The sequence below is a fragment of the Falco punctatus genome (assembly GCF_963210335.1).
Source record: "Falco punctatus genome assembly, chromosome: 1".
NCBI classification, from domain to species: Eukaryota; Metazoa; Chordata; class Aves; order Falconiformes; family Falconidae; genus Falco; species Falco punctatus.
Window position 1 is genome coordinate 124,840,533 of NC_137580.1, and position 13,284 is coordinate 124,853,816.

The 13,284-nt window shown below is 50.2% G+C and overlaps 1 protein-coding gene across 2 annotated transcripts in view; it reads left to right on the forward strand.

The window, feature by feature from the left end:
* Positions 1-13,284, forward strand: part of MAP2K6 (mitogen-activated protein kinase kinase 6) — an 81,318-nt gene that overhangs the window by 27,304 nt on the left and 40,730 nt on the right. For both annotated transcript variants that reach the window (XM_080373914.1, XM_080373913.1), the window contains 8 exons: positions 851-899; positions 3,398-3,511; positions 5,060-5,179; positions 5,975-6,091; positions 6,558-6,609; positions 8,689-8,816; positions 9,535-9,612; positions 10,348-10,487. In XM_080373914.1, the coding sequence (XP_080230040.1) occupies positions 851-899; positions 3,398-3,511; positions 5,060-5,179; positions 5,975-6,091; positions 6,558-6,609; positions 8,689-8,816; positions 9,535-9,612; positions 10,348-10,487 (798 nt within the window). The remainder of the gene's footprint in view (positions 1-850; positions 900-3,397; positions 3,512-5,059; positions 5,180-5,974; positions 6,092-6,557; positions 6,610-8,688; positions 8,817-9,534; positions 9,613-10,347; positions 10,488-13,284) is intronic.

Below are 13,284 nucleotides of genomic sequence, written 5' to 3' on the forward strand. Positions count from 1 at the left end.
AGCAGCCGGTCACGGCCAGCGCCTGGGGCTCGTGCTTGCAGGGCTGGGATAACGGGGACCCTTCACAAGGAAGAGAAGCAAAACACCCAGGTTAATTTTGGCACCATTAGGGAGGATAATATCAGCCCTTGCATTTCTCTTGTAGCCCCAGGTACAAGCCAGGGGGTCTGAACCCATCACCCTCTGCTCGTCGCTGCCCATGGTCCATGTCTTGTGCTGCTTAATGATGTGCCCAGGAAAAGGAAAAACCAGAACGGGCACCTGATTTTAACTGATGTGGCACTTTGGCCACCCAGTTTGAGTAACGTGCATTTGGTCAAGGCACAAAAATGCATCCCCTTCCCTACATACTCAGCCTTGCAAAAGAAAACCTTGTGCTTTTAAGGCAGTTTGTGCAACTCCAGCCTGCTTGGCTTTCTTTACTTCCTTGAGGACTGACATTTATTAGCCTGTTAACCCATGCTATATGCCTTAGGTAATCATTTACAGTGGTTTAAGGCCTTTATGCCCATCTAATCCATACAAGTTGGTAGATGTTTGGTGCTTGCCACCTGCCTTGCCTTTTGCAATGAATCTCTGTGGGTTCCCGCGTGGGGAAGTTGGGTGTGAGAAATGCCAACTCCAGCAGCTTCCTTCCTGACCTCTTTTTGGGGGGACTTTGTGGATCTTGGCTGTATCTGTTGATCCTGCAAATCTAGGAGACTAGCTGGGCTGCTCAAGGCTACTCGGGCTGCTGGCCTGAAGGTGTGAGGGGACGGCCTGAGGGACCACAGGGGCTGTATTTACTCACTGAAGGAAAATGGATCTTTGTAAGGAACATTTCACATCTTTCCCCTTTTCTCTCCTACAGGCCACCCAGAGATCTAGACTCCAAAGCCTGCATCTCCATTGGCGAGGAGGTAAGACTAGGAGTTATGGTGAGAAGACAACCTCTGGGGACAGGTGACCTTCCAGGGCTGGCTGCCGTGGTGCTGGCTGCTTGTCCAGGCAGGCTGCTCAGGGGATTGCTTAACTTCAACCCTCCAAGAAAGAGCAGATTAATAAACACCAGCTATTAAAAAAAAATGTAGCCCATTTTGCTTGTTGGAAGGCAGTTGCTGGATGAATTGAAGCTAAGAAGAGCCAGCCTGGGAGCTTGTGGGAGCCCTGACAGCCACCTTCAGCCACAGACAGCTGACGAGCCTCTGGTGTTTGTGTTTCTCCAACAAGGGCTGTCTGCGTGGGACCGATGGCCCCATGGCCAGCTGCAGTGTGACCTGCTGGTTGTCACTGCTCTGATGACATGTCCCCAAATGCTCACCCTTTGCATCCCATGACACCTGCATCCCCTTCATGTTTTCCACCTTGGAAATGTGTTCCTTGCCTCAGTAAGGTGCAGCTAATCCCCTGGAAATAATGATTATAAAACAAGGAGATTGCTAACGGCAGATTTTACTCTCATTTGCAGTTCCTTTGGTAATTTAAAGCCTCCATCCAAAGTATTTCCCTTCGCTGATATTGAAGGCCATCTCATCAGGTTTCTAACTCAGGGTAGATCCTCCTGTCCTGGAAGCAAATCCTTCTGACAGTGTGGAAACCAGTCCACCTGATGTTCTAAAAAAATAGCAGGGAAAAAACAAAACCAAGGACAGCTGTTTCGATAGGTGAAAATGGCACAGCAGCATTCATAACAGCACTTTAAAGCTGGGCAATAAATTTATTAGGTGCAAAAGATAGGCCTTGGTGTCAGAGAGGTAATTTATGAAGTGAAATGCTAATGCAGTAGTGGTTTATGCTGTCTATCTTTGGATGCTTTTCTTTCATTTTTAATTTTATATTTTCCCTGGCATGGAGCAGGGGCTGGAAGGTGGAAGGAGTGTGAGATGCCTCTAGAGCAAAATGATGCAGCACTGAGGCAGAGAAAATGCCTGCTGCAAGAGCAAACACCCGCTCCAAGAAAATAGTTTCTCCCCTGCAGTCCTAGGGATGAGGAAAAGCTCAAGCAATCCAAAAAGTCTCCATACATGAAGGCAGAGAGCCCATGTTGGAGGTGCAAAGAGAAACACCCTTGTAAAACCCAGAGCTCAGGTTTTTTTTACAGACGCAGATATGTGGCTCTCTTGGAAGGACTGACATACCGTGGCTTGCATTCCGCCAGATCTGTTGCCTATTTGTCCAGCCAGGTTCCTTTAGGATGTGCTCCCTCTTCCACCAGCCTTTCTACACTCACCCCCGATCCCTAGGGAAAGCCACTTTCCCTCCTCTCCCTTTCAACTTTGCTGCTAAATTTAAGAATGGCCTTGAGAGAGTCTAAGGGCTTTTTTGGAGAGGGTCCCGTTGAACAGTAGGAGCAGTGTCAGGCAGTCAGAGATGTTTAAATGTCTGCTGTTACACAAAAATGTTAGTCAGGGCTCCTTTTGCAGGCGACATAGCTGCAAGTGAATGACCGGGAGCCCGAGCGCACAGTAACGCAGTGTACGGGCCCTGCATGCTGTGGCATCCCCAGCCAGCACATTTCAGGCTGCAGGTTTTTTTCTGCTGTGCCGGCAAAAAGCGGTGTGGGATTATGTGCTGTGAATCAGTTCATTATAACCCGGTTCTTTCTGTAGGATGATTGACTGATGTGGTGCGTTCAGCAAACAGAATGGCTGGTTTTAGTAGCAAAAGCACATTTTAAAGATCCAAAAAAAATAATAAGCAAAAAATAGAGCCTGCTGCACAATATCACGGCAGAAAGGAGAAGGGCAGGTTAGAATGCAGGGCTCCAAACAAAGTCATCCTTTGTGTAAGGCTGGGAGAAGGACATCTCAAATGCTAGACAAAATAAATCTGCTGTGGTTTAAAAATGGGGCACACTCAACTAGTATTTGGCCCATCTACAGGTCTGGAGAAATAAGCTTTTACAGGCCTTAAGAAAAACTGGGGATATTTCCATTATTGTTTGTGGGAGAGAGGAGGAGGAAGATGGAAGGGGAAAAAAAAAAAAGACTGAATGTGTTTCCTGGGGGAGAAGCTGCCGTGGTGTTTTCCGTCTCAGCCCTTAGAAGATGGAGAAGCTGAAAGAGCGAGCAGCTAAAGGTGGCTGGAAGGGGCACTCGGGTGCAGGTGGCTGGGGAGAGAGCATCCCACCGAAGGAACCATCCTTCCTGCTCCCGCCCTGCTCAGGATGCTCATCAACACGGGCTCCCTGCTTATGCTGTTACAAGGCATATCCTCTTCAGAACTCAGCTAACTGCTGCACACTGACAGCCTCCAAGGACCGCGATTTTGTTTCTAGCCTCATGAACACAGATAGGGAGGGGGATGCACAGAGGTGAATTTATGTGCCAAGCAGGGCTAGATTTTAGAGTTGTTTTGCTCCTTGCGTAGCATGTATGTGCAACAGTCAGCTTCGTGCTGATGTTTTTTTGCCCCGCAGAACTTTGAGGTGAAAGCCGATGACCTGGAGCCCATCTCTGAGCTGGGACGAGGTGCGTACGGGGTGGTGGAGAAGATGCGGCACATGCCTAGTGGGCAGATCATGGCAGTGAAGGTAGAGTGAGCCTCCTGAGGTGCTTCCTGTCTGTATCGTTGTGTGTGGGCACCCTCTGCGCTCTTGTTTGTGCACAATTCTAATCTTCCTTGTTCTGATGCATGCCTTTACTGAGATTTACTTCTTTCCTTACGAAATCCTCTTTCTACACTGGGGCAAAGAGTGCTGAGGTAGATTTGGTCCATTTAACCAAGAAAATGCATGTGTTTTGAAAGTATGATGCTCAATGTTTTTCCAGCATTATAGTGCATATTGTTCACCTTTGTCTCCTCTATTCCTGTTTTCACTAAGATTTTACAAGCTATTTGCCGTGATTTTTTAAATGTGTGCATTTTTTCTAATGTAAATAGACTCTCAGATTCAGGGCTCTGCACTGTAATTGCAAAGAAGAGTGTACTGTAAATTTTATTGCATAAGATAATTTTCTTCAGCTGGGACTTTTTTAGTCTCTTTGGAACCGGAAATTTTTGTTGAGATTTTCACATTTTGTCTGCTACATTGGGATCTTGATTCATGACAGGCTTCTAGATGCTACTATGAAAAGTTTTCCTAACAACAGTTTAGACTCATAAGCTTGCAGCTTAGGGAAAGAGCCATGGGAAAATTTGTATTTTGAGAAGAACCAGTTTTTGCTTGGCTGAATTTTAGCTCAAGTTTCCTTTCAGAACAAGAAAAAAGAAAAAGGATGCAGAGCTGGAAGTTATGAGTAAGCTGAAGAAAAATTCTTAGCTCCTCAGTTGTGGATAGACTTTGCTGTGGATGCTGGGGTGTGTCTCAGGGCCTCTGTGCTCCGCATTTGGCCTTCTTGTTTGCTTTCGTGTTCACCAAACTGCAAAAGACCTCTCTGAGTATGATGGAAGGTCTGAAGAGGGTAGGGCAGGAACATTCAGGCTATTACTTGCATCTGTGATGCTAAACAGTTTAATTCTGTGACATTACTGACCTCAAGTGGCTTTGGCCAAGGAGCCTGGAATATGTGTGTGACCTGTGTTGGACTGTGTCATGCCCCTTTGTGGTGCTTCCCAGCTGAGGGTTTCCAGGTATTTCATATAAATGACCTCTCTTCCGTGGGAGACTGGAAAATGTCCATTTTCCACAGCCAAGGGGAGCACATGGGCTCTGGCTGCAGGGCTGGAGCCCTCTCTCGTGACAAAGTCTGCTGATGTAAATAATGTCCACTGCAGCTCCAGAAGTCATGGGTTTCTACCAGTCCAGAATTTGATTTCCTGCTCCTTCTTCCTTGCTCAAGCTTCAGTGACTTTTGGCTGTTGCAAAAAGAGTGGCATTGCAGGGAAGAGCCAAATCACCTGCAGTTTGGGCTGAGGTGAGAAGACCCCTTCAACCTCCATTGCCTTGTGTTGCCCTGGGCTGCTCCTACTGCGCGTGTTTTGCTTGTGATGTTCTTATGACAAAGAGGTGTGATAAAAAGGTAACATGAAGCAGTGAGATAAAAGGGTAAAGGTGTGATGCCAAGGCACTGTGGCCAGCAAGGGTATGGCTGTGGTACGGAGGTGCTGACAGCCAATGCTAAAATGCTTTGTCTTCCAGCGGATCCGAGCCACAGTGAACAGCCAGGAGCAGAAGAGGTTATTGATGGATCTGGATATCTCCATGAGGACGGTAGATTGCCCCTTCACTGTCACCTTTTATGGGGCACTTTTCCGAGAGGTATGGCATCCTGGAGATTAGCTGTGCTGCCGCTGGGAGACTGGATCCTCTCCCAGGCTCTGAATTCCCATGCCTAGAATCACTCCAAGAGCCAGGGATTTAATCTCCATCTAGACATGGAGACTTGGTACAATATGAGTTTGCTCAATCCCTGCCTAAGGATCTGTCACGTACAGTTACTTCTTGGTGAGCAAGGAGAGATGCGGTCCCACGTGAGGAGGAACCAAGAGCAGCCAAGCCCCAGTGCCAGGAACGTGCGAGTCCTTTGTGCTGAGACATTGGGGCTTGGTAGTGAGTTTCAGTGATGGGGATGGCCGGGCACTGAGGACATCAACTCACATCCTGGTCTGTTAGTGTTAATATTGTCCTGACTTGCAATGAGAAAGCCACATGGAGGAAAAGTGTGGAAAGCTCTAAAAAACAAGATTTATTGAAAGGTTTTAAACATAGCTCTGCTGAGCTGAACTTTTCCTGGCTGAGCATTTGCAGTGACCTGAACATGTAGGAGCCTCAATCTCGATAACTTTCTGGGCTCCTAAATCACTGGGACTCTGCTTTGGGAAAAGCAGATAATAAAAGATACTAAATGTGGTAGTGAAGGTGGATAGCGCTTAATTCCAGCTGGAGAGGAGGGAAAAAGAAAGCCCAGTACAGTTTTGGTGAATGAGTTATAAAGGACAGCGAAGAGGCAAACAGGCCAGCAAAGGGCAAGTGCCAAAGAAGACCTTTGCGTGTGAAAGAAAAGGAAAAGATGCTTTGTTCCAGTAGGCATTATTTCCTTTCTTTCTCCTCTAGGGAGATGTGTGGATTTGCATGGAGCTGATGGATACCTCACTGGACAAATTCTACAAACATGTCATTGACAAAGGCCTGACGATTCCTGAGGACATCTTAGGGAAAATAGCTGTCTCTGTGAGTATTAGCAGGGTGAGAAGGGAAGGGAAAGGATGCTTCTCTTTGAAGCCAAGTCCTATGTGACCCAAGCTCCTTGCTGTATTTGCACCAGGAAGAGCATGGTCCATGGGCCAGCATGTGTGAGCATTCCTAGCTGGCTTCCAGCATCTGGTCTGCAGTGATGTTATTTATAAACCATAAATAACCCAAAATGTGCCTATACACGTAATTGAGAGACAGCACAGAGTTAGGTGTGGGGAGGGCCCTGCAGCTCTTTTGCCTTTTCATTAGGGTCCTGGAATCCCTGGGTGATCCTCGGGTACCTGCCATCACCGTGGGCTGCTGTGAGGGTGCAGGACTCGTGGGAGATGTAGCTCCTTCCCTCTAAGCAGGTCTGGTGAGGATGGGGTGGGTGAAGCCAGATAACATTTTCTCCTCATCATGGTGCTGCCAGGTGTGATTCACTCTAGAATTCTTGTTTCAGATCGTAAAAGCACTAGAACATCTACACAGTAAGCTCTCCGTGATCCACAGAGGTAAGTGCCAGGCACACAGCCATGCCGTGCTGGTGTCTCCCTGCGCTGCATGCTTTTAGCCTTGCAAGGGCTGGCCTTGCAGCCAGGCACAGGGCTCCCAAAATATCCGAGATAAAATGGGCCTTTGACAACAAAAATATTCCCCAGCTTTTCATGACTAGCAAATTCTAGTCAGAGGAAATGTCTGCTGGTTTGCTTTTTAAAGACTGCATGCTGGTCCCAGTGTTTCCCCGAGGTGGAGGAGAAGCGAGCTCCAGCCTGACCGTGCTGGCAGAGAAAGGGCTGTTTCCCCCTGGCTTGCATTTCTCTAGTGCATGGTCTAAATCCCTGGTCTGCTCCAACACCTCCGTGAAATTATAAAACAGATTTTTCCTTCTGATCTCGGTGGGCTTTGGATCAGGCTTTGCCAAGGCTTCTTCCCCAGCTTGATGGCTCCATGCTGACGTGCAGTGAGATGTCTCCATGCCAGCATGATGCTTCATGCAGTGATCTAACCATCCTCATCCCCTTCTGTGAGCTTCCCTGAGCAGCGGTGGGGCAGAATAGTTTCATACTTAAAATAGCCTCAAATCAAGTCATAAATACCCTCCTTAAAGTCTTCAGACATTTTCCTCTCTAGAGCATCTCAAAGATGCCATGAACACACTTAGAAAGAAACAAATTTGCAGTGTGGCTGCTTGATACCTTTCTTTTTAAAAGGTCTTTTTCAATTTTTCGTGAGGAAAAAGCCCTCTCTGGAATGTGTGAATGCAAGGGAAAGGAGCATCTGAAGCGAGCAGAGTTCAGCTCCAGCAGGCAGTCACATTTTGTACGTTCTGCGTGTGGCTGAGGGTTGAGTTTCTGCCTTCTGTATCATTTACAGTGGTTGGAAAATGCTGCTTGGCTTCTGGATTTCTGTTTACTTGTTTGATTCACACTGAAAATTGTCTTATTTCAGCATAGTAACAGATGGGTGAGGATCTCAGATACCTGAAGCTTTTGATTGCGAAATGCTGATTAGAGAGCAAATGTTAATGAAATGTAAACCACCCAATTATAATGGGCGGGACTGAAGCAGCTTCTGGCCTCCTTTGGATGTTATTTCAGCTCTTCTGTTTAGTAGTTTATCACATGCAGACAGAGGACCTTCTTGCAGAGGAGAACGCTTATTTCTGGGTGGCAACAGGGAAGGGATTGCTCCCTTTTGAGAATCAGTGCTGGGACAAGAGAAAACAGGGTGGCCTGCGCTACCTGCCCGGTGCTGACATTACATCTGGGATTAGCCTCTCGGGGAGCGATTGCCTGCTGTGCAGGAAAGCACCTCCACGCTCTTGTGGATATCACTTACTAGCTTCTTTATGTGCCTTAATTTCCCTTTCTGATGTTGATTATAACTGCCTTCATGAGCGTGATGCAAGTGTGAATGCACCGAGGATTATAAGGCAGTGATGGGAAGCAGATAAATCTGGCAGTAATAAATAGATGAGACACTGGCCTGATTTCCATAAGGTGTGGAGCACCCACACGCCTGCTGCTGCTCACATTGCCTTCAAGTTTGGTATCCTTAAAATCAGAGGCCATTTCTGAAATCCTGAGCCTTGTCTTAGTTTACTGCTCCCTCCTTCCCCTGCAACCCCTGCTCCTCTTCACCCTTTCCTGCACTCCCTTCATCCTTTCCCCGTGGGTTTTTCCTTTTGCTGGCATGAGACCAGATCCATCTGGGGACTTGCCAGAGCTCCAGCCGTTTGCAGACAGCTTCTGGAGGTGCCCCCAGCCCTGCCAAGCTGTTCCCCTGTGAGCACTCTGATGTCCGTGGCCATCCCTCGCGCAGTGAGATGCAACGGTTACGTGCAGGGTTCCCTCCCGCACCCCCAGATCAGTCTGCAAGTGAAGGGCCACTTGCAGGACACATGACAGGCCCATGAGGCTGTCACCTGAACTTGCAATAGCCGAAGCCAGGGTTTCTGGCTTGCACAAAGCGCAGGGGTTTGCAGGGACACCTTTGGTGCCCTCTGCTGATAGGAAGCTCTTTTGGCTTTTTTTGGATTGGCACAGCCACCCGTGCCTGACAGTGACTGTGGTATGTGTTCCTTCTTGCAGATGTAAAGCCCTCTAACGTGTTGATCAATACGCAGGGGCAGGTGAAAATGTGCGATTTTGGAATTAGTGGTTACCTCGTTGACTCGGTTGCTAAAACCATGGATGCAGGATGCAAACCCTACATGGCTGTAAGTTGAGCCGTGGAGAAGCTGCGCGTGAATGCTGCTGCGGGACAGCCAGAGGAACATGAGCCTGGGCATCGGGTCATCTTAAAGGGGGAAGGATCAGCCTCCGGCATGTGTCCTGGGGACTTGTTTTGGAAGATGTATCCCTGAAGTTACTTGTAAAGGGGCAGAGAGGGGAAACAGATCTCATGGGTCAGATCAGATCTCCTGGGCACAGCTTCCTGCTGTGTTATCACCTCCCTGTGACCTTGGGGAAGGCTCTGTAATTACTCCATGTTGCATTTTTGCCATTTGCCCTGTGGGGACAACAGTACTTTTCATCTGGGAGGAAAAAGTCCCCAGGGATTGGGTCCCTCAGACTCCTCCTGAGAGCTGCTGTTCAGAATTCACCCTGTGTGGAGCACTTGCACAGGGTGAAAATGGTTCTGCAGAATTGGGGCCTGCCACCCGCTGTGTGCCAGATGTGCCAGGTCAGCTCCACCACCTCAATCCCTGGGGCAGGTACTGTCTGCTTCTGGTGACCCATTCCACTGCCCGTCCTTACTGGCAAGGATATGGGACCACATCTGGCCCCAGGAGACCAAGAGAGCAAGCTGGTGGCATGGGCTAAGTGGTCCTGGCCTGCCACCCTTGAAAGACCCATCTGAGGTTGGTGAGCCCTAGCGTGGGCACTGCACCAGGGCTGCCCCTGTTCCTCACCCACCTTTGTCTCTGTTCACAGCCTGAAAGAATTAACCCGGAGCTGAACCAGAAGGGGTACAGCGTCAAATCTGATATCTGGAGCCTGGGGATCACGATGGTAGGGTGACCACCTCTGGGCTCACAGGGATGCCAGCAGGATTGAGTGTTGCTTGTGGATGCATTTTCCTCCCCAAAGTCCCCCTGACACTGGTGGCCCTGGAAAGGTGGCGGGGTGGGAGTGGGAACACAGCTCTGAGGGTAACCGGGGAGCGCTCCGTGGGGCTGAGGGGAAGAGGATGGAGCTGCTTTGCCAACTCCTTGCTTTCTTCGGAGGTGCTGGTGCCCCTGCGGCGGGGCTGGCCCCGCTGCGGCAGCCGTGGCTGCCGGGAGATGGCAGCATGGGCTAAGGCGAGGGCGCCCGGTGCCGCACGTCTGTCGCCTTGGAGCAGGTTGGATTTCGAGCACAAAAAAATACTCTCAGTACTTAGCGATTAGCAAAGCCCCCCTCAGAAGAGGAGAGACGAGTAGTGTCGCCCACACAGCGTTTAGGGGGAATCCATCTGCTTGCAGAGTCATCGTATAGCGCAGTTAGCCTTTGCAGCGCGGGTAACTGCTTTCTCCAGCCACATCTAACGCGAGGGTGCTGGAGTCTGGACTGTGGAGGCTGCTGGGTCTCCTCAGGCCTCTCCCTTTTGCTGGGGGAGGTTAAGCAAGATGTTGTGGCCAGGTGGGGTGAGGAAATGCCACGTATTTCTGTGGGGTCTAAAAACCTACCCCCTGGGTGGGCCCACAGGCACCCACAATGTGGGGGGGTCCGTCCGCAGTGCCTGAGCCGTGGGCCCTGTCTCCGCAGATCGAGCTGGCCATCCTGCGCTTTCCCTACGACTCCTGGGGGACGCCCTTCCAACAGCTCAAACAAGTGGTGGAGGAGCCATCGCCACAGCTCCCAGCGGAGAAGTTCTCAGCAGAGTTCGTCGATTTTACCTCGCAATGGTAAAATGCCCTCTCGGCCTCACTGCCCCCCCCCCGCCTCCGCCATGGTGTGGGCAGGCCGAGGCAGGCAGGTGCCGACGGCCTCTGGTGTCCCTGTCCCCACAGATGTGTCTCTGGGGTACAACGTGTCCCCACAGGCGTGTCCCTGGGGTACAACCCGCATTTTTGAACAAAATATCCCCCAGGGGAGGGATGGGCCTTCATGCCCTCACTGAGCCATGAGAGCTGGGCTGGGGCCTGGTGCTGTGCAGGCAATACGCACCCTTTGGCAGAGCAGCAGCGATGGTGGCTGCGGGGTCTTCCCTGCCTGAGGTGGCATGGAACAGGCGTCATTGCTCTGGAGGGGCAGGCAGGACGGGATTTAGGAGCCATTCTCAGCCCGATTGCCCCCACATTGAGAGCACAGGGGGTCCATGGCGGAGCCAGCAGCACGACAGCTCTGCCGGGCCCCTCACGTCCCTGGGGCTGGCGTGGCGCAGGGAACAGGGCTGCGTCCTCCTGCCTCCTGCTCCCAGGGACACCGCCTGAGGGCAGGGGCCGTGCTGAGTTTGCCTCATGGTGGCCCCTGTCGGCAGCTGTCCCACTACCGGGGCCCTCCAGCTGCTGTGCTGCTTTCCGTGGGACTCGGAGCTGGAAACAGCGGGAGAGTTTGGCTGCGGTGTAGGAAAAGGGTTGGAGCAGATGCACGCTGTCTGGAGGTTGTGAGAGCTGCATAAAAGCACAGGCTCTCCCAGCACCCGAGGAGACTCACAGCTGCCCTCATGGTATGGTTCAAAGAGAGCTGGCAGCAGCCCTGCGGCTCCTGACTGCTTCTCCCTCCAGCTTCCCTGGAAACCGCCTGGGAGGCATTTTTATTTTCCAGGCGCTGCAGTGCCATCCGTGGCTTGCCAAGTTGGCAGGTGGATGGTGGGTTTGCGTGGTAGCCAAGAAAGGACAGCAGATCGACAAATACAGAAATGTGAGACTGTTCCCGAGCTGCCAGCGTCAGGGCCTGGAGCCCGGCCGGCTCTGCTGTGACCCAGGAAGGGGATTATCAGCTGCTCCTGCCCGGGGACTTTAAGTACTAATATTCAGATTCCTCAGAGTCTTGTTCGTACATGCTTTTGAGGTCCCCACGGTTCAGCTGCATGCCTCTCTACCAACCCGCACTGGGGAATACCTGCCTGTGCCCACACGGCTCTGTGTCTATCAGAGGTGGGAGCTGGCTTGGAAAAACCCTCTTACAAAATGCCCACTGTTTTTGCAAGGCCCACGCTGAGATTTTGGACCAGCTGCCTTTCTCCCATGCTGCTGGCTCACTACTTGTTATTGCAAAGTTGCCTGTTTGTGCCAGGCAGGCTGTTGTTCCCCACTGAATATTTTATTTTTGCAAGCACCATGTCGTGCAGCTATAGCTGTGGGCTGATAAGTAAGATATCCACAGCCGTTTGTGATAGTTGCAATGAGAAGAATGACCCTGCTGAGCAGCACTCATGTCTTGAAAGCTCATGCTTGTGCGAGCATGTGGCAGTTCCTCTCTTTGCAAATCCTGTCCTCCAGGATCACTGAAGATCCCTCAAAGCCGGTGGAGTGGCACGGACTCAGGAAAAGTGCGCTTTGGCTGCAGATTACACTAGTTTAGTGTTGTTGGAGTCTGAGAATTTATTCTGACACCAAAGCAGGTCACATCAGTGCAGTGTATCAAGATTGGCCTGGCTTAGAACTATGTCAGATTCAAGAGGTCGCAGAGTGACTCATACCATCAGCTGCCTGGGGCAGCACAAGTCTGATTACCTGTAGCCCTTGCAGGGAAGTTCCTGGGATGTCTGAATCAGGATCAGATCCAAGTATGGCTCTTAATTCCTGAAGATGTGCATTGATTTCCGTAACTTGTCACCAGATTCCTGGTATTAGTAACCTGGGACCAAGGTTTTTGTAGAGGGTCTAAATTAAGAGGATTGTACCCAGATACTGCTTCTGGACACACCTATCCTTCAAATTTACCTTAGCACCTCGGCTTGGCCTGCTTTTGAGTTCAGAGGATGTGACACATCCCGTACCTTCAGTTCGGCAATATTGGCACGTATCGTTACTAGGTTCCTCTGTTCATTCACAACATGACACTAAACATGAGCCCTCTACACACAGCAAGCAGGAAATATCTATTCAGTGTGTGTCCTCCGCTTCCTCTGGACTCTGGCAAATCCCAGCAGAGGAGCGACTTATCATCACTGAGGTTCTCACTTTTGTTTTGCTCAGTGTGACACCTTTTCCCCGCCACCGACGTGTACGTGTGTGAAGATCTTTTCAAGTTGCTCCAAGTGTCTTTCCCCTAAATACACTGTCAGGAAGTGAGTAGAGATTACGTCCTGTCTTTTAAAAGCTATTTTCTGCTGGAGGGAAACCAAAATAACTTCCAACTACAACCCTCCAGAGCCATCTGTTGTAGGAGAGGAGAAAAAAAGGATGTCCCATGTAACCGTCCCCGCTGATAACAGCATGATGATAAACAAATAGTTGTACATGTGCTTTGGAGCCACTTGGTCACTGCTCCCAATCAGAGGCTGGAGGCTATATCCATTCCTTAGTTGCTTGCTGGCCTACTGGATAAGTACCCAAAAAACCAATTGTACCTGTCCCCCCAGCAGCAGGCAGTGTCTGGACTGGTATATATGGTGTGTCCAGATCTCGTTTGACCTTGAGCTCACTGCACTTGTGTGTACCCACCACTGTATACTGAACAGGGCCTGTGTGCAGGCTGTGTTGGCTGTAGGTGTCCTCAAGGTCTAAGCTGTTTGCTTAACGTGTGGATGAGTAG